This window comes from Hyperoodon ampullatus, assembly GCF_949752795.1.
Source record: "Hyperoodon ampullatus genome assembly, chromosome: 1".
Taxonomy (NCBI): domain Eukaryota; kingdom Metazoa; phylum Chordata; class Mammalia; order Artiodactyla; family Ziphiidae; genus Hyperoodon; species Hyperoodon ampullatus.
The window spans coordinates 84140020-84165042 of NC_136914.1; the positions used below are offsets into that span (position 1 = coordinate 84140020).

Sequence of the window (25023 nt, forward strand, 5' to 3'; positions counted from 1 at the left end):
ACAACAGTGAGAAGCCCACATATGGCAAAAAAAAAAAAAAAAAGAAGTACTTGCTGGCAATGACAAATATTCAGTAGAATTTCAGAAAAATACACATTGAGTGGAACTTTGGTATGACCAGACATTTCAAACGTTAAAAGAGTTCAGCCATCTTCAAACCCCAGAAGCTCCTGATCAGCATGAGTTAATGATCTAAAGCTTGCAATTTGGATAAACAACAAGGTCCTACTGTATAACACGGGGAACTATATTCAGTATCCTATGATAAACCATAATAGAAAAGAATATGTATATCTATGCATAACTGAATCCCTGTACAGTTATACTGTACAGTGTGAATTTTGCTGTACAGCAGAAATTAACACATTATAAATCAACTATACATCAATAAAACAAATTTAAAAAAATAATAAAGCATGTGATTAAAGGCTGTACAACCTCTCCCTTCCAACAAGGCCTCTACAAAGAAAATACCAATAGCAGAGCATCTGAAATAGCTGAGACTCAACTTTAAAACAGACTGCAGAGAAGCCAAAAAAAAAAAAAAAAAGGTGGGAGTTCAGAAAGCCTGGATGAGTAGGGAACTTAGATGAATGAGGATGAGTGGGGGTTGGGGAGAAATACATGGAATCAGAGGCAGGATCCAGAGTTGACAAAAGGTTTGAGGTACAGAAACCAGGAACGGAAGGAGGGTTGATGAGGCAGGGCTAGAGATGTGCTTTAAGTTTTTACATTTCTATAGAGAGTCTACTGTCAAGTTTCATGTTCAGCAACATGCAGTAACAGTGAGGCCTCGCTCCAGGGTTAAGCTAAAACTGGGGCACCAGGTGAGGTGACAAAGGACAGTGCCGGCCCGGGGCACTCACCGGCCGTTGTCGCGGCCCACGCCCCACACACGGATGCTGGCGATGGGCTGCGTGTGGAGCGCACTGTGGTCCATGGGGTCCACCAGGCTCAGCGTGTCGTTCTCCAGGACCAGGTACATGTCCTTCCCCTGGGAGTCAACGAGAAGACAGGTTACCTTCCTCATGAAACCACACGTCTTCTGGATGTCTGTGGCTACCTGGGGGTGTCGGTTCAATGATCAAAAATTCACCCCTGTAATTTGTTCTCCTAAGGGAGAAACATCCCCTCCTGATTAAAAGATTCATAAATCTTTCACCTTCCCCTCACATGCCCAATTTCTCTCTCCTTCTCCAAATCCTCTGAAATGTGTCCCTAGCCTGCTTTCTAGCTGGCTCTTATTTTTAATTATTTACACTTTGAATCTTTACTCTAAGAAAAAAGGCTAATGGCAGGTTCCCTGGAGAATCTGGCCTCTTACTGACTCCAAGTCTGTCATCCTCTCACAACCCCTCTGTCCCCATTCCCTCCCCTCTGGCCAGACCCTACCAGGCATCCCCTTGACGCCCTTCCCAGGTCCACAACGATGTCTGTCTCTTCTCAACTGTTAACACCACGTCTTATCTGTGTGATCTGGCTGGTAAATAGCAAGCACAGCTTTGTGACACTTCTCGGTGCTACAATAGCTAACGCTGAAGTGACTTTATCACATCTCAGATGTTACGTGACAGGCTTCAGGTTCCTTGGGTCATGAGGGCTCTAACTTGCCTCAGAGCTTGGTTTTATTATCTGTGATTAGCGGATGGGAAAACTGAGGCTTATAGGTTAATTTAAGTAACCTGCTCACGGCCTAACACAGAAGCCGCGAGGCCTTTAGCTGCGCATGTGCTGTTGTGATACCAACACGGGGGAGGCTGAGGTTTCTTGCATCACTCTTCAGGTTTTCAGGTTTTGGTCTCCTGTCTCCCCACATGTTGGCTCTTTGAGGGTAGGAATGCTAGGCCATCCAACTTCACTCCCCTTGCAAATCCTCAGGCATAATTTTAAGAAATTATTAAACTGTCCACTGAAGGTCATGGTCAGCCCAGATGCTGTGGCGTGGACGCTAGGGAGGTCTAGCAAGGCAGCACAGTGAGGCTTCCTGGCAGATGTTCAAATCCAAAGCACGACAGATGCTCCTTGGTCTGGTTTTTGAGAACGATATTTCAGGTCCCCATCAAAGGTTCTCAGAGTAAACACAAGCTCTGCTGCCGAGGTGGCAGACACGGGTGTTTCAGTGCCTCTGCTAGTCAATGTCTAAGCCAAGCGTCTACAGATGAGATCCAGGATGAGCTGAAATCATCCCCCTACCCTGCACTGAGCTGGGTGGTGCATTTCTTTTGGATTGATTCAGCTTAGAAACCACAACTGGTCCACGCAAAGGCAACACAGGCCATCTTTGTCAATTACCTCTGTCGACAGTCATCGTATTACCGGACAGAACCAGTGACAGCTACCAGCTGGTCATCTGAAGTGACAATGGTTGGCTGAGTGTGGACTATCCCTGAATGAAAATGCATCGTGGCTTCTGCTGAGTTCACTAGGCACACTCGTGTCTTCCCATATGTGCTCTTTCCCTTTTCTCATGAACACTCAGCAACTCCTGGTTGACCACTGTAAAGTCTTGCTAATTGTAACCCAAACGACCAATGCTTATGCAGGTGTCATCTAAAGATGGGACACTCATCTGAAAGTCATGACTTTATTTTCAGTCAGCCGTTCAACAAACCTTTAAGGAGTTGTGCTGTGCGTGGTGAGGCATGGCAAAAAGTCACATAACATAAAAAGCTCATAACCCTAAACACTGAGCTGTACTTTATATACTAGGAACTAGAAACACTGCTTGAAGAATTTATCGTTTCAGAAGAAGAGGCAAGAACTGAGAAAAATAGGAATGGCCTAGCGGGGGCTAACTAGGTGGGAAGGCATAGCAGATTCTCAGGCATTGCTGGCCCATCCAAAGCTTTCTTTCCTGCTGGAATCGTGCCAATTGGAGATTCCCTTAGAATCTTACTTAGCTCTTCTAAATACCTGGCGGTATTCATTAGTCTCTCAAACAGCAGTATAGATTACGCCAGCTGTCCTTCTAAATCCTAGCTGAGATCTATGCCTTTGGTAGAACTGCATTTTGAATGAAGGAGAGAGAAGACAGATGGATAATTTGGTGGGAGAAAAAGGCCTGGGTATTGGAAAGGTAACGCAGTGAAAGGATAATAGAGGCAAATACCAAAAAAGTGTCCTTTTCTTGGCAGGAGAAAATTCTTCCTCCTCTCCTCCCATGCCTGGGATCTAAAAATCTGGTTCGTGATGCAGCTCAGCCCCATTCTAAAGCAGATGGACTCTACCATGAGGAGCCTTGGGAACCTACCTCCTGCTATGACAGTGCTGCTAGGACAAAAGGCGACAGGGGCTCCTAACAGCCCAATCAAAAAGCAAACTTTCGCTGCCAATGCTCTTAACTGGGGACTGATCAAGTAGAGAGGATTCACGTGGACCACTATCTCGTGATGCTCCCGATGTGCTTGTTGTACAGGTCTCAGAGCTTAGTAGGAATATGGCTTTTCCAATTTCACGTGATTTTTATACAAATTTGGTATTTTTACTCATGACTTTCCTTTCTGAAATGATCTCAACTAACCTTTCAAACTGGAATTGCTTTGTTCTTCACAGTAAGAAAGAATACACAGGTATCAATTCCAAAACTCATGTACGAGGTGGATTTTCAGATCACAAATAAAGAAGACTGTATTATAAAAGGATGATGTGTCAACTTTTAGAGAAGGGGCAACAACGTTTTGGGGGTATATGTGGGGGTCACGTTCCCCTCTGAGAATGTACTTTGAGAGAGGTATGGGTCTTTTTCCCAGAAAACTGCTCTTGTAGACTGGCACATACAAATATGCATGGAGGTTAGGGGGTTTCTGGGCCCTTAAGTCCATCCATGGATCCTTGGGGACTCAGGATACCAAAGTAGATCCTGTCATTTAGACACTGAGAAATGCCCTCTCCCAGGGCCCCAGTCCTCAACCGGCTCTGGCAGGGCTAATAGGTAAATCACAGGTGCATCATGTCTACACCAGCTGCCTTCATGGGAAAGTGACCCCGATAAATACCTTCATCAGCCATCAGTACCAAATCGCTCGGCTCTCAGAGCTCTGGGGTTTCATAAGGAACAGTGGAATGCAAGCAAGTCTGCCATTAATTATTTTCACCTGTTACTTACCTCTCCCCAAATGCCGACTGTATCACGGATGTCATTTTTGCAGTAAGAAAGCTGCCTGATGCAGTTGTTGACGGCAACACTACTCTTGCCAGGGGCGAGGTCCTCCTCTGCCATTTCCACCCACCCCAGAGAGCGCACAGCAAAACACTAGGAGGAAAGTCAGAGAACAGGAGATTACTCACTGGCCACAGGTCAACGTACCTTAAAATCCTCTACAAGGTGTACTCAATGCGTCTTTAATTACTACAAAATGTCCAATCATCTAATTTAGCAACAAATCCTAGATTGTTGGAAAATTAAATTGTGGCTATTTTTTGCTATTAAAAAAATGTAGTAGGACTTCCCTGGTGGCGCAGTGGTTAAGAATCCACCTGCCAATGCAGGGGACACGGGTTCGAGCCCTGGTCCGGGAAGATCCCACACGCTGTGGAGTAACTAAGCCTGTGTGCCACAACTACTGAAGCCCACGTGCCTAGAGCCCGTGCTCCACAACAAGAGAAGCCACTGCAATGAGAAGCCCGCGCATCGCAACGAAGAGTAGCCCCCGCTCGCCACAACTAGAGAAAGTCCGCGTGCAGCAACGAAGACCCAATGCAGCCAAAAATAAATAAATAAATAAATAAATTTAATTTTTAAAAAATGTAGTAATAACTATCTTCTTGCCTAACTTTCTGTGTGTGTGTGTGTGCTTGTGAGTGTGTGAGTGTGTTCAGGTTTTTTTTTTTCTTAGAACAGATTACTAGAAGTAGAATTACAGGGCTAATGGGTATAAACATTTCTAAGCACTTTTATCTAGTATAAGGCAGGTTTTTTTTTTTTTTTTTGTAGTAAGAAATGTAACCCCTGTGAAATTTGTTACTTGTTAAGCACCTGGGAGAAAGAATTAGCTACATGTTTGTCACTTGTTTCTAATAACAATGAGGCAAAATGTATTCTCTAATAACCAGAAATGAAAAAAAAAAAGAGGAGGGAAAATGTGCTTTCATGATAATAGGTCTCAGCATTTGTTACTAGCCCCAAATCCTGAAAGCCTGCAGAATGGATGGACTTGTGAGATACCTTAGAGCACAAATTCCATTTATTCTTTTATCATTTAGAGATATTTGATTTGAGATCACACTCCTTGTCTTCCTTTTAAAAGTTCAGGTGTTCAATTAAAAAAAAAAGGATCTTATCCATATTGTAACAAGTAAAAAATCCAAAAATTTATCAAGAAAGAAGTTCCTGGGACATACTAGGGTGACCTGGCTAGAGCATCTGCCTAGCTGTTAATCACCAGGTTAACCAGGTGGCTGGAACTGCGGTTTCTCACCGCAACCTGTGACCCGGGTCTCCTCCTGAGCTGCACACCAACTGAAGAGACCACCTTTGAAGGACAGGAGGGCAGATAAGGTGCCACACTTCTGTGGAGCCAACAGGCTGTTTCTCAAAGAGTGTCTTCTGAAGTTCCCCAAAGTGAACTTCATAATACAATGAAGAAATGCAGCCAACTGTCCCAAAGTGACCACATTCACTCTAGTTCAACCTTCTCTGTTTCAGACCCCACACCCAGGCTGGGTGCCTCCTTCCTGAATTGCTAATCACACTTTCTCAGGGGAAAACAAAACACGAAAAGACCAAAGACAACCCGGTTACGCTAATAGAAGGTGGATCCTCACGTCCTAAAAGGACGGAGGTACCTGTGTCACCGCCCGGAGTGGAACGTTTCCTGCTCACTGACGGTGCACACGATGCCTTTTACAAATACACCAAAAAAGAGAAGGTCATCCCCACAACAACTGCGAAAGCTACTCAGGACCCTGTGTCCTGGGGAAAGGTTCTGGGAGATGTCCTCACATTTCACGTGCTCATGTGTTTCTGCTGGAGAGAAACTGCCCGAGGGGAAGAGGATGCCACAGGTGCAAGGGCAGCCCCTTACCCAGAACTTCACGGGGCTATGCCCAGGAACTCCCCTCCCTTGTTGGCTCCCTACATAGTCCCTCATGAGTAAACTCACAGTGCCACAACCCAGCCCTCCCCCATCATTTTCATCTTGTTACGTACCACCTTGTAATGGAAAAACTCAGCTTTTCCACCTTTACCAAATGTGCAGATGTTTTCCTCCACACCAACAAGCGATTCTCAGACACCAGTAGGGTGTCCAAGAATTCAACTCAATTCTGACACCATCTACCTGGATAGAGCGTCAGATCCTGCAGGTTAAGGGCTCAGTTCTACAAGACTGTCCCCCCAACAACTGCCCGCCCCACCTCCTGCCTCCGCCAACTTCAGATGCCAATCCCAAGTCCAGGGTGTCGCCTGTACTTCTGGCCGACCAGCTATAGATCGAGGTTCGGATGACCCCCTTCTTGAGTTCAATGAATTTGCTAGAGTGGCTCACAGGACTCAGAGAAACATTTTGTATACTAGATCACTAGTTTATTATAAAAGGATATAACTCAGGAATAAATAGCCAGAGGGAAGAGATGCACAGGGCAAGGTATGGGGAAAGGGCCCGGAGCTCCCATGCCCTCCCCAGGTGCCACTCTCCCCAAGCTCCACGTGCTCGCTGGCCTGGAAACTCTCTGAACCCTGCTCTCTGGGTTTTGTGGAGCCTTCATCATATACGTGCGACTGATTAAGTCACTGGCCACTGGTGGCTGAACTCAACCTCCAGGCCCTCTCCCTTCCCTGGAGGTGGGCGTGGAACTGGAAGTTCCAACCCTCTAATAAAATGGTGGGCTCCACTAGCCCCCATCGTTAGGTGAGTTCTAGAAGTCACCTCATAGGTATTTATTCATTTAATCCTCTCCTCAACCCTGTGAGGTCAATACTAAGTTACTGTACCCATTTTATTTTATTTATTTATTTATTTATTTTTGCGGTACGCGGGCCTCTCACTGTTGTGGCCTCTCTGTTGCGGAGCACAGGCTCCAGATGCGCAGGCTCAGCGGCCATGGCTCACGGGCCCAGCCGCTCCGCGGCATGTGGGATCTTCCCGGACTGAGGCACGAACCCATGTCCCCTGCATTGGCAGGCGGACTCTCAACCACTGCGCCACCAGGGAAGCCCTACTGTACCCATTTTATAGAAAGGAAAGTGAGTGAAGCACAAGGCTGATAAGTGGTGGACCTAGGATGCAAGTTAGGCAGTGTGACTTCTGGGCCCTCACTCTTAACCACTCTGCCATATGCCTGAGAGCTTGTTGGAGGGACAGTATCCGATGGGGCTGGGTCCACAAAGAGGCACAAGAACACAGTCAGTGATGTCAATACAGTTTGAGTGTACCTGGCCCAAGAGCATGGACAGCCTAAACTACAATCTTAGCTCTGACTTACAGGTATTGTGATCTTGGCCATGTAACTTACAAAGTCCCAATTTTTTTCTTATTTGCAAAAATGGGAATAATAATGATAGTTAACTCAGAGGGGGTTCTTACAAGGAGAAAACAACATAACACAGGCAGAAAACCTAGCACATAGAAAACACTCCATGAGCATTGCTGAGTGAAAGAGCAAATGAATATAGTGTCACAAACATCTTAAAAGGAGTCATCAAAGGGGGAAAATGAAAGGAGATTTGAAATTAGTGTGACCCTATGCTCCAATTATCCTCAGGATGGTTCTGATTTATCTCTGTTGTTCTGGAAAAATTATTAAGAGCAGCTCCTTTTACTCCTTTTACTCTATAAATTATTATAATTACTCTAGCCAAAATTCCACTGATGAATCTGGTAAAGTTGCAGGATACAAAATTAATGCACAGAAATCTCTTGCGTTCCTGTACACTAATGATGAAAAATCTGAAAGAGAAATTAAGGAAACACTCCCATTTACCACTGCAACAAAAAGAATAAAATACCTAGGAATAAACCTACATAAGGAGGTAAAAGACCTGTATGCAGAAAAACTGTAAGATAACTGATGAAAGAAATTAAAGATGACACAAACAGATGGAGAGATACACCATGTTCTTGGATTGGAAGAATCAATATTGTGAAAATGACTATACTACCCAAAGCAATCTACAGATTCACTGAAATCCCTATCAAATTACCAATGGCATTTTTTACAGAACTAGAACCAAAAATCTTAAAATTTGTATGGAGACACAGAAGACCCCAAATAGCCAAAGCAGTCTTGAGGGAAAAAAACGGAGCTGGAGGAATCAGACTCCCTGACTTCAGACTATACTACAAAGCTACAGTAATCAAGACAATATGGTACTGGCACAAAAACAGAAACATAGATAAATGGAACAGGATAGAAAGCCCAGAGATAAACCCACGCACCTATGGTCAACTAATCTATGACAAAGGAGGCAAGGATATACAATGGAGAAAAGACAGTCTCTTCAATAAGTGGTGCTGGGAAAACTGGACAGCTACATGTAAAAGAATGAAATTAGAACACTCCCTAACACCATACACAAAAATAAACTCAAAATGGATTACAGACTTAAATGTAAGACTGGACACTATAAAACTCTTAGAGGAAAACATAGGCAGAACACTCTTTGACATAAATCACAGCAAGATCTTTTTTGATCCACCTCCTAGAGTAATGGAAATAAAAACAAAAACAAATGGGACCTAAAGAAACTTAAAAACTTTTACAAAGCAAAGGAAATTACAAACAAGACAAAAAGACAACCCTTAGAATGGGAGAAAAAATTTGCAAATGAATCAACAGACAAAGGATTAATCTCCAAAATATATAAACAGCTCAAGCATCTCAATATCAAAAAAACAAACAACCTAATCAAAAAATGGGCAGAAGACCGAAATAGACATTTCTCCAAAGAAGACATACAGATGGCCGAGAAGCAATGAAAAGCTGCTCAACATCACCAATTATTAGAGAAATGCAAATCAAAACTACAGTGAGGTATCACCTCACACCAGTTAGAATGGGCATCATCAGAAAATCTACAAACAAAAAATGCTGGAGAGGGTGTGGAGAAAAGGGAACCCTCTTGCACTGTTGGAGGGAATGTAAATTGATACAGCCACTATGGAAAACGGTATGGAGGTTCCTTAAAAAACTAAAAATAGAATTACCATATGATCCAGCAATCCCACTACTGGGCATATACCCAGCGAAAACCATAATTCAAAAAGACACATGCACCCCAATGTTCATTGCAGCACTATTTACAATACCCAGGTCATGGAAGCAACCTAAATGCCCATCGACAGACGAATGGATAAAGAAGATGTGGTACATATAGACAATGGAATATTACTCAGCCATAAAAAGGAACGAAATTGGGTCATTTGTAGAGACGTGGATGGATCTAGAGACTGTCATACAGAGTGAAGTAAGTCAGAAAGAGAAAAACCAATATCGTATATTAACGCATATATGTGGAACCTAGAAAAATGGTACAGATGAACTGGTCTGCAGGACAGAAACTGAGACACAGATGTAGAGAACAAACGTATGGACACCAAGCGGGGAAAGTGGTGTGTGTGTGTGTGTATGATGAATTGGGAGATTGGGATTGACATGTATACACTGATGTGTACAAAATGGATAACTAATAAGAACCTGCTCTATAAAAAAAATAAATAAAATTCAAAAAAAAATTCCAGTGAATTTAGCCTCTGGCATAGAAACCAAGGCTTGGATGGGATACTGAGATATGCCCAGGTGGAAATGGGGTTCAAGGTCAACAGCAGCTGCTGTCAGTACAGCATCCTGGTGATCCTGGTGGGGGTGAACCCTAATACACCAGCATTACTGTGGGATGGTCCTATGTCCTAAAACTAGAAGCCAGGAGCACACTTCCTCACTTTCTCTAATAGCTTACTTGAGAGTCCTACAGCCTGTGAAGACTCAAAGAATTTATTAACAATAAGGAAGGTGAAAAAGAATACCGGCTGCATAAAAAGAAACGAAATTGAGTTATTTGTAATGAGGTGGATGGACCTAGAGTCTGTCATACAGAGTGAAGTAAGTCAGAAAGAGAAAGACAAATACTGTACGCTAACACATATATATGGAATCTAAAAAAAAAAAATGGTTGTGAAGAACCTAGGGGCAGGATAGGAATAAAGATGCAGACGTAGAGAATGGACTTGAGGACACAGGGAGGGGGAAGGGTAAGCTGGGACGAAGTGAGAGAGTGTCATGGACTTATATACACTACCAAATGTAAAATAGATGCTAGTGGGAAGCAGCCACATAGCACAGGAAGATCAGCTCATAGCACAGGGAGATCAGCTCGGTGCTTTGTGACCACCTAGAGGGGTGGGATAGGGAGGGTGGGAGGGAGATGCTAGAGGGAGGGGATATGGGGATATATGTGTACGTATAGCTGATTCACTTTGTTATACAGCAGAAACTAACACACCATTGTAAAGCAATTATACTCCAATAAAGATGTTTTAAAAAAATAAAAAAATAAAAAATAGAATGTGAAAAAAAATACTGGCTGCTTTTTTGTCCTTGAGTCCAAGAATACATGGATTTCAAAAAACAAGAGCCCTCACAATATTATTAATATTCCGTATGTAATTTAGTATCTGATCTGAGAAGCTTCACCACTGGTCCCTACGGACAAAGGAAGGGGAAACGGGTTTATGAAGGGGAAACTCCAATAAGCAGCGAGCTCCGTTTCCTTTCAAAGAACCAAGCGGCAAAGAGCAACCTGCGTTATTTGGTGCTGCCCTCGTGTGGCTAGGAAGGTTTATAACCAACACCAGTTTTCCTTAAACTCGGGAATTAGAATCAGCTCTGTGAATAAACGCTCATTTCAGAGAATAGGAGGAGCTCAAAATATTCAGTCAAAATATGTAATCAAATGTTTAATCAATCTGACTTTTCAAATACTTTTTTCTTTTTTTTTTTAAGTTACCTGCTGGTCATTTTATTTATTTTTTAACATCTTTATTGGAGTATAATTGCTTTACAATGTTGTGTTAGTTTCTGCTGTATAACGAAGTGAATCAGCTATATGTATACATATATCCCCATATCTCCTCCCTCTTGCGTCTCCCTCCCACCCTCCCTATCCCACTTTTTTCAAATTTTGCAAAAAATATCAACATTTGTACTTATATTAATGCTCATTCTTCAATAGCTCTTTACCAAAAGGGCAAAAATGAGTAATGGATGGTTCAGGGTATGGACTGTGTCATCAGATGGATCTAGATTCAAGTCATGACTTTGCTACCTACCAGCTGGTGACTTTGGGGAAGTCACTTAGGTCTCTAAGGCTTCGTTTTTTCATCTGTAAAATGGGAATAATAATATACCTATACTTTATAGTACTATTGTTGGACTAAGTGAGATAATGCAGGTAAAATATTTAGCATAGTGCCTGGCATATAATAAGAACTCAACAAACATTTATTATGCTATTGATAAATTTTAACTTTTTCTCTATGTGTGGATTTTAAAGATTTCTCTAGTTTAACAGATCTCAGGCAAAGCTAAAACACCCAGAGGGCTTTGTTAAAACACAGAAAACTGGACACCATCCCCATCATTTCTGATTCAGCGGTCCCCAAACCTGCACTTCTAACAGCCTCCCAGGTGACACTGAATTTGCAGGTCTGAGGACCACACTTTGAGAACCACTGCCATCCACAGACGGCCCCTTCCTTACTCAAAGTCATGCTGTTCCTACGACTGGTCCTGAAAGACGAATCTGGCAAGTTAGTTAACCTCTCTGTGCCTCAGTTTCCTCGTCTGTAAAACGTGGATACTAAAAATCCCTGTCTCACAACAACCTATCTATGCTGTGAGGATGAACAGGGCAGAGTTTGCTGCTGTGCCTGTCGATGCTGTTAGTTATTACGAGCATTTAGGGAACCCGGGTCATGGTTGAACTGGGAGGGACCCAGCTCTTGGCTTGGGGCTTCCTTCTCTCCCACTGGTTTTCTCTCCCCCACACTGGAACCAACTGTCATATCCTGGTTGGAAACACACATCCTGTTTCAACTTCTGTTTCTTTGAGTCCTCTATTAATAGAGACTGATGCCTGGGGAGAACCTCTTCCTAAGACATGTGTCGAGGGGTAGAATTCAGTGCCAAGCCTTGGTTTCCAGGGCCAGACAGTCCCGGGTCCGCATTCCTCTATTCCCATCGGTGGGTGCTCAGCCTCCACGAACCTAAGTTTACTCAGTTGCAAAATGACAATAACTGTAAGCTCAGAGCCCTTCCGGGAGAGCCAAAAAGCAAACGAGGAAGGTCAGGGCCGGGGCACTGCAGGCCTTCAGCAAATGTTCCCTCTCTTCTCTCTCTGGCTGCAGGAGACCCACTCATGGCCGCCTGTGTTCTCCCACAGGCCTTCCACTTCTTGTCCGAGCTTCGGCGAGGACAAGCAAGATGAGAGCCTGCTGGCAGAAAACTGGGGGCCTCGTTCCTGGACCACGAGGTGGGGCAGGGGATGGAGGACAGGAGAGTCGAGGGAACTGGAGCTACTGGAGCTACAGTCGGACACAAACCTTGCCTCCTCCCAGGCGAGCCAGCCTCTGTGCACGGCACCAAAGAAGATGCTGCTCAAATGAGCGAAGTCTGTGAAGTAGCGCATTTGAAGCCCAGAACACGGTCAGAGCTCTACATAACTACGGAGGGATGATGACGAAAAAGTAAACGATACCAGAATTGACAGCGACACTAAATTATAGGTATGAAAAAACTAAGAAAATTTAAGAGAAAAGCTACAATTTGGTCTAGCACTACAAATGTAATCCTAATGAACACTCATTTATAGGAACTGCTTACCACTTAAGCCTAAGTACCCTGCAGCACAATAACAACTGTGCCTTCAAGTCAACAAACGTTTACCGAGTGCCTATTAGTTCCTGGAGACATAGAGAAATGAGTGCGACGCGGGGTAGACACAGAGCGGGAATCCATGACACGGCAACGAGAAATAAGGGGACGCAGAGGCGCACGTGTGCGTTGGTTGCTCATGGAGGGAGGAGCCTTTTTTTTTTTTTTTTTTTTTTTTGCGGGCCTCTCACTGTTGTGGCCTCTCCCGTTGCGGAGCACAGGCTCCGGATGCGCAGGCTCAGAGGCCATGGCTCACGGGCCCAGCCGCTCCGCGGCACGTGGGATCCTCCCGGACCGGGGCACAAACCCGCGTCCCCTGAATCGGCAGGCGGACTCCCAACCACTGCGCCACCAGGGAAGCCCAGGAGGAGCCTTTTAACTCACAGAGAGGGAGTTATGGACAGTTTCTGGAAGGAGATGGTATTGAGCTGAGCCTTGTAGGATGGATGGGTTCATTCGTTTCACAGAGATTTACTGACACCTGCTATATGCCAGGTACTGGAGGCACATCAATGAACCAAAGAGGCCAAACACTCTGCTCTGAGTAGTACTGCAAAAAACTGGAAGGGCGTATTTGTTTGGCTGTGACACCAGAGGTCACACAGCTCTGTGGACATGAACCACAAAGAGTAAGGTACAGTGGAATGGGGGGGAGGGGCTGTGAGCACTGTGGTTTAGGGCCTAGGTTTTCAAGTCACTGACTTGATATCTAATCCCAGGCTGGCCACTATTAGCAGTGTGATCTGAGCCAAGTTTCTTAATCTTGATGAGCCTCAGTTTCCTCATCTGTTGCAGTGAGGATAGCGGTATGGACATCCTGGGGGTACTGGCATGATGAACGGGAAGGCTTATGCTAAGAACAGGGCCTGGCCCATAGGGAATGCTCAAGGAAAGGTGGCTGCTGTTTTCACAAGGTCTCTGATCTCTGTCAAAAGTGTCAGGATTGAGGAACACCACCAACAGTCAGCCAGTCAATCCTGTTTCGTTTTTCCAACTAATGATCCAACCTCACTACGGATATACCTTGGGTGCCTGGGGGTGGGGAGAGGCCCGGGGCCTGGGGAGGAACAGGGGGTGGAACCCTCAGGTCCACCTAAGAGTCCTCGGACCTCGGAGAGCCACGGATGGGGCTTCAGCAAGTTCTAAACCTCCTGCAAATATATCCAAAAGTATGTGTGCGTTTGCATACTGCACAGCCTCTGGGGAAGCACAACCTCGGAAATGGCAGGCACTGCCATTAAAAAGAAAGGTGAGGGAAGCCCAACAGCCAGTTTTGAAAACCAGTGACTGCTTTTGATGCAATGTAAGCTCCCTCGATATTATCCCTGATGCTCCAGCAAAAGTCTGCTACAGAGATGGATGAAGTCAGGAATTAAGAGAAGGGTGTACTCCTCTCCTGGGGAGATGCTTGGTGGAGGAAAAGTAGTGGCGGAGGCCTCAGAGTGGAGAACAGGGAGTCAACACAAGAGACATATAAGCCCAGGGAATGGGCAGAACTGTGCGGGGGAACCCATGGACTTCGCAGCACACGAGACTGGGATTCAAGCCCATTTCACCTGGATTCTAAGAGCATATCGATCCTGCTGCTGCCTGAGCTACGCAGAGCTGCTCTGTGGAGACTCTTTATATCTGTGCTCTTGGGGTCAGGTGGAAAAAAAATAAACATATTCTCACTGTATGTGACTATGAGGAAGGACCTTTTGAATAATCATACATCCCACGTAGAAACTGTGAGAGAATCCTTTTTTATTTCATACTGGTGGCCACAGTAACATACCCATTTAGGGTACATTCATCATATTTGATAGCCTACATCCTGGGGTGTCTCCCTAAGAATTCAGAACACCCCTCTGCCCTTTCCATTCCCAGTTACTGCATCAGAGACAGCACGAACCTGACTTCTGCCCCCCGGCCGATCACTGGACCATCCAGATTTTGCCAAGAAATAAGGCAGCCAGTAAACAAAGGGCTGTGACCTCAAACGACTTTCAGAGTCTGTTCTAAAAATGCATAGGCTTTTCAAGGTTCAAAATATCTTCCCTGGACATGGCTTCCGTAATAGGGAGGTCTTTAGCAAATCAGAGTTTGGGGTCATGATACATAGGAGTGTAGATCATTGTCATTACGGAGACAGTTTGAAATAAAATTAGGCTTCATCTGCTACTGCTTTTCTTTGAAACACAGAAATGCTTTCTAAATCCAGCATCTCAATGGGCTCGGCCAGAGAGGTGCCTGGGGACTCTGGAGTGGAGCATGACCCAGTTCTCCATCTGGCTGAAGCAAAGAATCAGCCTGATTAATTATTCAGCACGGCAATGACCTCGGCAGCCAGGGAGGACCCAGAGAGCATTTCTACACTGACCCCAATGAGCACTTCAGCTGTTCCTTCTGTTTCTCCCCAGGCTGTCTGCAACATGGTAAGCATTCGGGCAGAAAACAAGACACCTGGCCCTTTGGGGCACTGGGCCCGCAAGTGCCATTTACTTAACTCTCCCTCTTTCCTATTTTTCAGAATAAGATCACCCTATTGGAAAGATACATCCTATGCTAACATTCTATGCTGACAGCTTCTGCTACAAAGAGGACAGTCATCATAATAACTACCATGCATGTGGTACTTACAGCGTGCCAGGGACTAAGGACTGATCCATAATTGAAATATCGTCTACAATGCCCACCTTCCTGTCTGCCTGCTCCCCTGGTTCCTGGTGGCCAGTTCATGGAGGGGGGGGTCCCCACTGTCTCTAGTAAATAACAGGCTCTGTTCCTAGTAAACACTCTGGAAACCTACAAGGTCAGAGGGCAGGAATACCAATCAGATTCCCTATATTCAGGAAATGCTCAGAGCATGCGCAGTGACGGGGACTCCAAGCTAAATTATCTAATGGAAGAAGAGGAAGATGCACCACAGTTTAGAAGCAGTGCCCGTAGTCATCTCTCATGCACAACGTGGAGCCATGCAGGTTTCTGAGATTTAAGGCTTCGGTGACTTTAAATCCTTAAATGAAAATGTAAGGATTCTTTCAAAGCCCTGTGCCTTGATTTCTCCCTCTCTGTGCCATTCCCCAAGTCAGCTCCTGCCTGCGATGACTATTCTGCAACTGCTCCTTCTGCTTTATAAAAACGCTTGCTGACTCACCACTCTACCACATCAAGAAAAGCAATCATTCTGAGATTTACCGGAAACGAGGTTTGAACCACTGATGTGCTGAAGGGCGTGCACAAGGGCAGTCACACTGGGAGGACCGAGATCTGATTCTGCATGAGTTTAAATATTTAACAGTCTCTGGGGTGTCTCTGCTTCCTCACGCCTCCTCACTGCACGGTCTCTTTGGCGGATGAGCTAGTCCAACTGGGCAGAGCTGTAGCCTGGTTTCCTCCTCTCCCCTCAGGTTGGGGGGGTGGGATTCACGCTGGGGAGTGGGACGGTGCCAGTGCACTGGGCTTTGACTTTTAAAACACACGGTTGAGCAGCACTGAAATCATGACGCCAACAGGTCTTGCTTTTAATTTAAGACACAAGACATGCATTTTTGCACAACAGTGAAATCATGACATCCATATGCCTTAAGCATATTTTTAAGTGTTTATTATTGTCTTAAAAACAATATTCTCACTGCAGCACTATTTATAATAGCCAGGACATGGAAGCAACCTAAGTGTCCATCGACAGATGAATGGATAAAGAAGATGTGGCACATTTATACAATGGAATATTACTCAGCCATAAAGAGAAACGAAACTGAGTTATTTGTTGTGAGGTGGATGGACCTGGCGTCTGTCATACAGAGTTAAGTAAGTCAGAAAGAGAAAAACAAATACCATATGCTAACACATATATATGGAATTTAAGCAGTACTGATGAAACTAGTGGCAGGTTCATCAGGAATAAAGACACAGACGTAGAGAATGGACTTGAGGACAGGGCGGGGCGGGGGAGGGTAAGCTGGGACGAAGTGAGAGAGTAGCATGGACTTATATACACTACCACATGTAAAATCGATAGCTAGTGGGAAGCAGCCGCACAGCACAGGGAGATCAGCTCGGTGCTTTGTGACCACCTAGAGGGGTGGGATAGGGAGGGTGGGAGGGAGACGCAAGAGGGAGGAGATATGGGGATATATGTATATATATAGCTGATTCACTTTGTGATACAGCAGAAACTAACACACCATTGTAAAGCAATTATACTCCAATAAAGATGTTAAAAAAAATTCTCAGTAGTGCTCAGGTGAGGGGATTTCAGAACGAGAAGGAGGAGGGAGGGAATTTGCATTTATTGTGTTCCTATGATAGAGGCTCTTTATTGATTACCTAATTCAATTTAGTTTAATTCTCACAATGAAGTGAATGAGGTATTCTACCCATTTTTGAGAAGAGGAAACTGACTCCTAAAGGAACCCTGGCAAGTTTAAGGCTTCATAAAACGTTTTGGAAAATCTGACTTTGCGGCACGGTGTCGTCACACTTGATGCTAACACTTGTGAATGTGGTGGTGAGGAGGGGGTTAAAGTGGGCGAGAAAGAGGTGGCGGACAACAGTGTCACACGCAGCATTTATTACGAGTGTCTGTGCACACATTACACAACGAGTGGGAAAAATCCACTTCTCTTTTACTACTCACCCAGAATGCTTCACTTCTGACCCTTCTAGTCACCAAATGTGAGGGGGGTTTTCCCCACTCCAAGCAAGTCTCTGCAACACCAGCTGGGTGTGCTACAATTTAACTCAATCCTGGCACCATCTACCTGGATAGAGAGTCAGATCCCATAGGTTAAGGGCTCAGACCCACAAGGCTGCTTGCCCCACACACCCCCTCAGACACCAACTGCAAGTCCAGGTTGTCACCTGTGCTTCTGACCGACCAATCGGCTACAAATTGGAGGCTCCCATGACCCCCTCCTCGGGTTTGATTAATTTGCTGGAGTGGCTCACAGAACTCAGGGGAAGTTTACTTACTAGCCCACCAGTTTATTATAAAAGGGTATAACTCAGGAACATCCAGATGGAAGAGGACAAGGTGTGTGAGAAGGGCGTGCAGCCTCCAGGCTTTCTCCAATCATGCCACTCTCCCAGCACCTTCATGTGTTCCCCAACTCAGAAGCTCTCTGAGGCCTGTACTTTAGGGGGTCTTCATAGAGGCTTCACATGATGAAGGCACGATCGATCATTAACTCCATTTCCATCCCCTCTCTGGAGAATGGGGGTAGGACTGAAAATTCCAAGCTTCTAATCATGGCTTGGTCTTTCTGGTGACCAGCCCCAATCCAGGAGCCTACCTGGAGTCACCTCATTAGAACAAAAGACACTGCTATCATCCAGGAAATTCCAAAGGATTTAGGAGCTCTGGGTCAGGAACCAGGGGCAGATACATGTGTGTGTGTGTGTGTGTGTGTATGTGTGTGTGTATGCCACTTTCTTTTACATATTTAATCAACTCATGGCAACATATGAGATAAATGTTATTACTATTCCTATTTTACAGATGAGGAAACTGAGGCACAGAGTGGTTGTTAGGGACTGATTTGTGTCCTCTCAGAATTCATATATTGAAGCTCTAACCCCCAATGTGGCTATATTTGGACACAGGGCCTTTAAAAAGGTAATTAAGATTAAATGAGGTCATAAAATGGGCTTAATCCAGTAGGACTAGTGTCCTTATAAAAAGAAGAGACACCAGGAATGTGAGCACACAGAGTAAAGACTACATGAGGACACAGCGAGAAGGTGACCATCTGCAAGCCAAGGAGAGAGGCTTTGGGAGAAACCAAACCTGCCAGCACCTTGATGTTGGACTTCTAGCCTCCCAAACTGTGAGGAAATCAATTTCTGTTGCTGTAAGCCACCCAATCTGTGTGGTATTTTGTTATGGGAGCCCGAGTAGATTAATACAGTGGTGTATACAAACCTAAGGTAACCAGCTAGCATATGGTGGAGCTGGCATTCAAACCCAAGTTCATGTACTGACAAATCCCTGTCAACACGCCATGCTACCTCCTAGGAGCCGTAACACGGCTGGTTTTCCTAAAGGGGGGGTGGGGGGCAGGCATACCTCACTCTACACCCAGGGACCTCAGAGAGGACCTATAACCCCTCCCTCAACCTGACACACTGTGCACATGTGCACATGCCCTCCCCCAGAATCTTAAGTTCTCAACAGCTAGACCAGGCTGAGACCAGAGGTCAGGAGTCCTGGTCCCACTCTAAAGAGGCCCCGGAGAATTCAAGGGCGGGAAGAGGCTGAGGAGAAGGAAATCCCCCCCCTGAGCAGGGAATGAGTACTTCAACCCTCGTACCCCTCCCAGGTCTAGCTTTATTGCTCCAGGCTGGCCCTGAGACTTCTCAGAGGTCTAAGAGAGCCCCTACCCACAAGGCACTAACTAGCTCCGAAGTGGTGGTCTGGGTGCTCCTGTGCACACTGTCCACCAGGGGGCACCATCATCCTTCTCCCTCCCAACCCCTTATTCCTGGGAACAGAGCCCTGGAGGTAAGGAGTCTCCATGGGGGCAAAGGAAATCAAATGTAATCAACTGCCTGATGCCTGTGCTCTCATCCCTCTAGGCCATTGCACAGCTGCTCACACTGTGTTCTGGGAAGGCCTAGGGTGGTTAGACTCTGGGACAACCTGTGGGAGGGCTAAGGGGCAGCCAGTGTAGCGCTGAGGCCTCTGGGGCGCCTCAGGCAAGGTCCTGCTCTTTCTCTCCCATGAAAGGCTTTCTTCAATTAAAGAAGGGCCAGCGTCCCGTGGCAATGTCCACAGTGACGGTCGCTAATCTGTTACCGAGCAGGGTGAACTGTCACCACGTTATGAGGAATCTATATTTACAAAATCTATAAAAACAAACACCAGAATGTCAATGTATTAATTTACAGAGGGAAATGTAAGTCTGACTGGATGCTCAGGCTGGCCAACAAGAGGATTCATCCTCTGGAGGAAATCCACTCCAGTTTTAACCACCAGCCCGCCGCAGGCTGATGAGCAGAGAGGCAAGCAGAGGGAGCCTGCTTCCACGTCTTAATGGCCAGGATCCTCGGAGACTCATCGCTAGTGCAAGACACAGGCCTCCGGGTTGTGATTTAATACATAAACAGTTGATTGTATTAGTCATTTCCTGCCCAGGAACCAGGCCAGCATTATGAGGCCTATTTTTATCAATGGAAAAGTTGAGTGGAGGTGGGTTCAACCAAGAGACTTAGGCCAGTATTTCCATAATGTCACAGAACAAATGAGACCTATGTGCATATTTAAACATAAACCTGCAGATATATCGCATCCGACATCTTCACGTACAATCGTCATCGTCTTTCTAGCCGTGCCATTTAGGCAGTGCTTACTCTGTGCTGAGTATTTTGTATACAAAATTAAGAGTTTGGACTTGGCGGGTAAAGCAAGGCGGCACTGACATTTATAGATCACTTTCTCAACGCTTCATGCCTTACAGCACGTAGCACATGTTCTCACAACCCTACAAAGCAGGAGCTCCTTATTACACATGTGAGAAACTGAGTCTGGAGAGCTGAGCTGAACTGCCCAAGGTCACACAATAAATAAGCAGCAGCTGGAATTTCATCTGAGGTTTAGTACTCAAGGTGGATTACTGTCTTGATTTTACAGAAGAGGAAACCAGCTCAGTGAAGTTCAGCAAAGTGACTCAGCTGTAGACCGGCTTGATCCAAGGCCTCGTCTTGCTCTCACCATTCTTTGTTCTACATTAGCAGTTCTATAAACAGGAGCACTCAATCCAAAGGAGGCTCCTTGAGAACAGGCCTGTTCTGTGGACCTCTGAATGCCTGCCACCCAAAAAGAGGGTCTGGCACATGCTACATGATCAATAGATATTTTTCGGACTTCCCTGGTGGCACAGTGGTTAAGAATCCGCCTGCCAGTGCAGGGGACACGGGTTCGAGCCCTGGTCTGGGAAGATCCCACATGCCGCGGAGCAACTAAGCCCGTGCGCCACAACTACTGAGCCTGCGCTCGAGAGCCTGTGAGCCACAACTACTGAAGCCCACGCGCCTAGAGCCCGTGCCCCGCAACAAGAGAAGCCGCCGCAATGAGAAGCCCGTGCACCGCAATGAAGAGCAGCCCCGGCTCGCCGCAACTAGAGAAAGCCCGTGTGCAGCAATGAAGACCCAATGCAGCCAGATAAATAAATAAATAAAACAATTAATTAAAAAAAATATTTGTCAAATGAAGACACTTGAGCTGGAGGCAGACCGAGGTACGGTGGCAAGAGTGGACCGGATCTGACTGGGAGTCCTCAACCTGGCTGGGCCCTAGGCTAGTTAATTGACCTAAGTTTCTGCATCCTTGGAGGGATAACGCCACAGACGCTGGTGAGAATTCAAGGGGGTGTACCAAGCACTGGTAGAGAGCCTGGCATAGCCACTTTTACCATAGCAAATGCATACAGCCTGGATTATGAAGCCAGAGCACCCAGGTTTGAATCCCAGATGCCCACTTAATTCCTGAGTGATGCAGCTTTCTAATCTGTAAGATGGAGACAATGATAGTACTTATGTCCTAAGGCACACTGGGAGAAATAAATAGTATGGTGCATCTAATGTGCTTAGAATGGTACATGGTAAGTGTTCAGTGTGTTAGCTATTATTATGATTAGCTCTAAATTATCAACAAGTCTGATCTAGGGTATGCCTAGTGATATAAAAGTCATATAAAAATATCCATGTAGCCAGTAATGCGAGCTAGAGTCAGGTATCATGTGCCTCCACTGTGAAACCGGAGGGCCAGTCCTTCTGGAGGCTAATCCCTGCCTGGGGCCCAATCCATCCTTATCAGGAGCCCCATCTTCACTAGCTGGTGCAGCCTTGACACAGCCCTGCAGACAGGAGCCCATTTAAGGGTCCTGGGACACAAGCACTGAGGAACAACCTGAGCCCTTGCTGTGTTTGCAGCCCTTCTCTCTGGACTTCCAATTGGTTCCTGATCTACACTCTGGGCACCTGGCTGGACCAAGAGTCCTGTCCTGGAGTTGAGTCCCCTGGCAGTGCTTTGTGCTGATGTTCCCTTTAGGTGCCAGTGGGATCTAGACACCTCACTGTCATGCTGTCCCTCCGTCCCAACCCTGACTCTGAGCTAAAGACCACTGAGATGCTACAAGGACCGGCTCATCAGATGGGTCCCTCTGGACATGAGCAAGCCTGCCAAGCCTCTGGAGGGTACAATCTGGACCATTCCTACACTCATCCAAGCAACACGGACAAGTGTAGAACTCAATGCTTTGTTCAACTGTTCAAAAATTCAAAAGCCTCCACAGAAGATGATTTCTTACATGATAGGAAACGGTGGCTCTCTTACGAAGGGAGGGAGGGTAGGGGCAGGAGGGGCACTTCTTAAACCTGATGCCTGACATGTCCAACTAAGGCACCTATCAAATCCCACTGACCAAACACCCAATCACAGGCCCTCCCGGACAGCCCGACCCACTGCAGCCCAAGGCCTGGGAGAACTCAGAGTCACCACGCAGCATCGCTGAGAATCAGAATCTGACAGTAACCACAGAAACTTCTCCTCGTGGGACAGCGAATGTGTTACACAAAAGGGAACTTCTTCAGCTGGAGACACCTGAATGCCAACAAAAGCTGAGTCTGTGGCAGTAAACATCAGCTCACGGCCCACTCTCTCACAGTTTTAGTAAGAGCCCATGCCCGTCCAGGCCCAGCAGCAAGGCTGGCTGGAGCAGCCTCTGTTCCTGCAGAGAAGAAGCAGATGTCTTCACTCCTGGGAAACCACTGTTCCGCCCTGGAAGCGTGAGTGATATTTTAGTTTTCCCATACAGGAGTCTTGGAAAAGATCGAGAAGCAAGTTGTATGGTCCACATGGCTGATTTACACTACAGATTTATATTATTTCTGTTGAGAAATGTTATTTGCAGAGAAAGCACAGAGTAAAACCATAATGAATCCTCAAATTCTGCACATAAAGTTGGCCATTTTATCTCGCTGGGGCAAGCAAGATGGCCATGTGAGCTCTAGAGGGGATGCTGATCCAAAGGAAGGACCAGAGAGAGCCTGAGGTCAGGAGACAGACTGCACCCTCTGGGTTGGGGGCTGGGGACCTGGAGACCTGGGCATAGTCGGGGCCGGGACACTGGGGAGACTGGGAGGTTACAGATCCAATCTCAGCTAGTAACAAGTCTACATGCAACACGGAAAATGCAAAACTCAAATAAACAGAGTACCATTCTTAATAACACTTAGCCAAACGTTGCCGTGTCTGAGGCGATTCAGAACTAATTTGATCCTCTTCTAAAATGTGCCCAATAGATGACCCCACTAAGAATGATGCCGCGTGGGTCTTGAATAAATCCTTCCTCTAAATAGCTCAACTGCAAATACAGTTGATCCTGTACAGTTGATTCACCTACTCTCCGAAATTTATCTGCAACCTCCACATCAATATTTGTGGCACGTTTGTGGTCACTCATGGACATGCAAAGACTGGCAAAAAATCTGGGTTGCATGATGTGCATGTTCCCAGCTGAGGTTGAACAAGTCTTCTTGTTTCAGCCCTCATACGGCAAATGAGCGCCCTTTCCGCGGTCTATTTAGCACCTTTTTGTATATGTGTGTGTGCTTTTTCTTGGTGATTTCACTGTTTAAAACGGCCTCCAAGTGTAGCACTGAAGTGCTGTCTAGTGTTCTGGTGGGAGAAGACTGTGATGTGCATTCTGGAGAAAATCCATGTGTTCCATGAGCTTCATTCAGGGGTGAGTCAGTGCTGCTGACTGTGGGCTCAAGGCTAATGAATCAACAATATATATTAAATCAGGTGTCTTTCAACAGAAACACACATAAAATGAGGTTATGTATTGATAAAAATGTGACCAGAGGCTCGCAGGAACCTAACTCTACACTTCCCGAGGAATACTGTATTTCAGTGTTTGCTAATTCAGTGTTGGCAGTGCCTTTACAGAGCTTTATAGACCCACTACAATAGTGAGAATCAACCATACCTGCCCTTCCTCCTAGAGCAAGGCCGGGGGGCGCAGGGTGGTGGAGGGGGACTTGATCACTCTAGCTTTCTGGATTGGGGTATAGCCGGTGCAGGTGGGACTAGGAACCACGGAGTCCTGGGTTCTCATCGCTGGCCTCCAGGCAGATCCCTCCTCCCCCCAGGCTCCCCCTTATCTCCCTGGTTTCCCCCCTCACATCTTACTCATGTCACCTTCTCAGGAGGCCTTCCTGGACTATTTAAAACTGCGACCCCTCCCAGCACTGTCTAGCTCTTTTCCCTACTTTATTTTTCTCCATATTTTCACCTAATGTATTTTCACCTAATGTATGTATATTCCACTTCTGTGTTTTGCTGTTTCTCTCTCTCCCCACACTGGGACACAAATTACATGAAGGCAGGGGTTTGGTCTGCAGTCTCCTCCGCCCCTAAGCACAGAATCTGATTGCTGCGAGGGTTAAATGAGTTCATACACATCAAGCGGGCTTTGAGCAGTATTTGGTGCCTGGTAAAAGCTATACTCATCATCATTATTGGGACTGATTGTAGTTTTTACTGCTGGCTTTTAAGAAAGTTTTTTTTTAAACTGCGCTGCTCACCAAGAAAGGAAAAATCTGCAACTTTTTACAGTGTCTGAGATGAATGCCGTAAACTCGTAAAGTGGGAAGACCTACAAAGACCTGAATTAAAAGCACAGCTGTTGATTGAGCACCCTTAAGGGAGCATTCACCAGGTCCTCGCTCTTGAAGCTGACTCCTAGAAGTCTACACGGTACACACACGGGAAGAGCCTTTGCCCACTGCACAGAGATCCAGAGCACAAGGGATCTGGGGACCCCGGAACCCGACCACCTCATTTCACAAATGAGTAGACCCAAGTCCCGAGAGCACTGCACTGAGTTGCTGCTAACAAGAATGAGTGTCTGTCTTGTGCAGAGTGGAGTGGGCAGGGGAGTCTGTCCCTAAAGGGTTCCCTTAGTCACCGCCACTTACTGAGATGGTACCTGACCAACTGGAATCACTGTGTAATGCAAAGATGAAGTGAGTATGAACACTCGCTATTCCAAGACATTTACGGCAATTCAAGAAGAAGTATTTTAAGTAGTTGTTTTAAAGACTGCTTTAAATTAGCTATATTGAGTTTGTAGGGTAGGAATGCATGTTCACAGAGCTGAGATATTA

The 25023-nt window shown here is 45.9% G+C and overlaps 1 protein-coding gene across 2 annotated transcripts in view; it reads right to left on the reverse strand.

Moving 5' to 3' along the window:
- The window catches only part of APBB2 (amyloid beta precursor protein binding family B member 2), a gene marked incomplete at both ends in the record, with an annotated part of 235704 nt that overhangs the window by 64243 nt on the left and 146438 nt on the right, over positions 1-25023 (reverse strand). For both annotated transcript variants that reach the window (XM_079713593.1, XM_079713594.1), the window contains 2 exons: positions 867-994; positions 4106-4252. In XM_079713593.1, coding sequence (XP_079569719.1) covers positions 867-994; positions 4106-4252 — 275 coding nt within the window. The remainder of the gene's footprint in view (positions 1-866; positions 995-4105; positions 4253-25023) is intronic.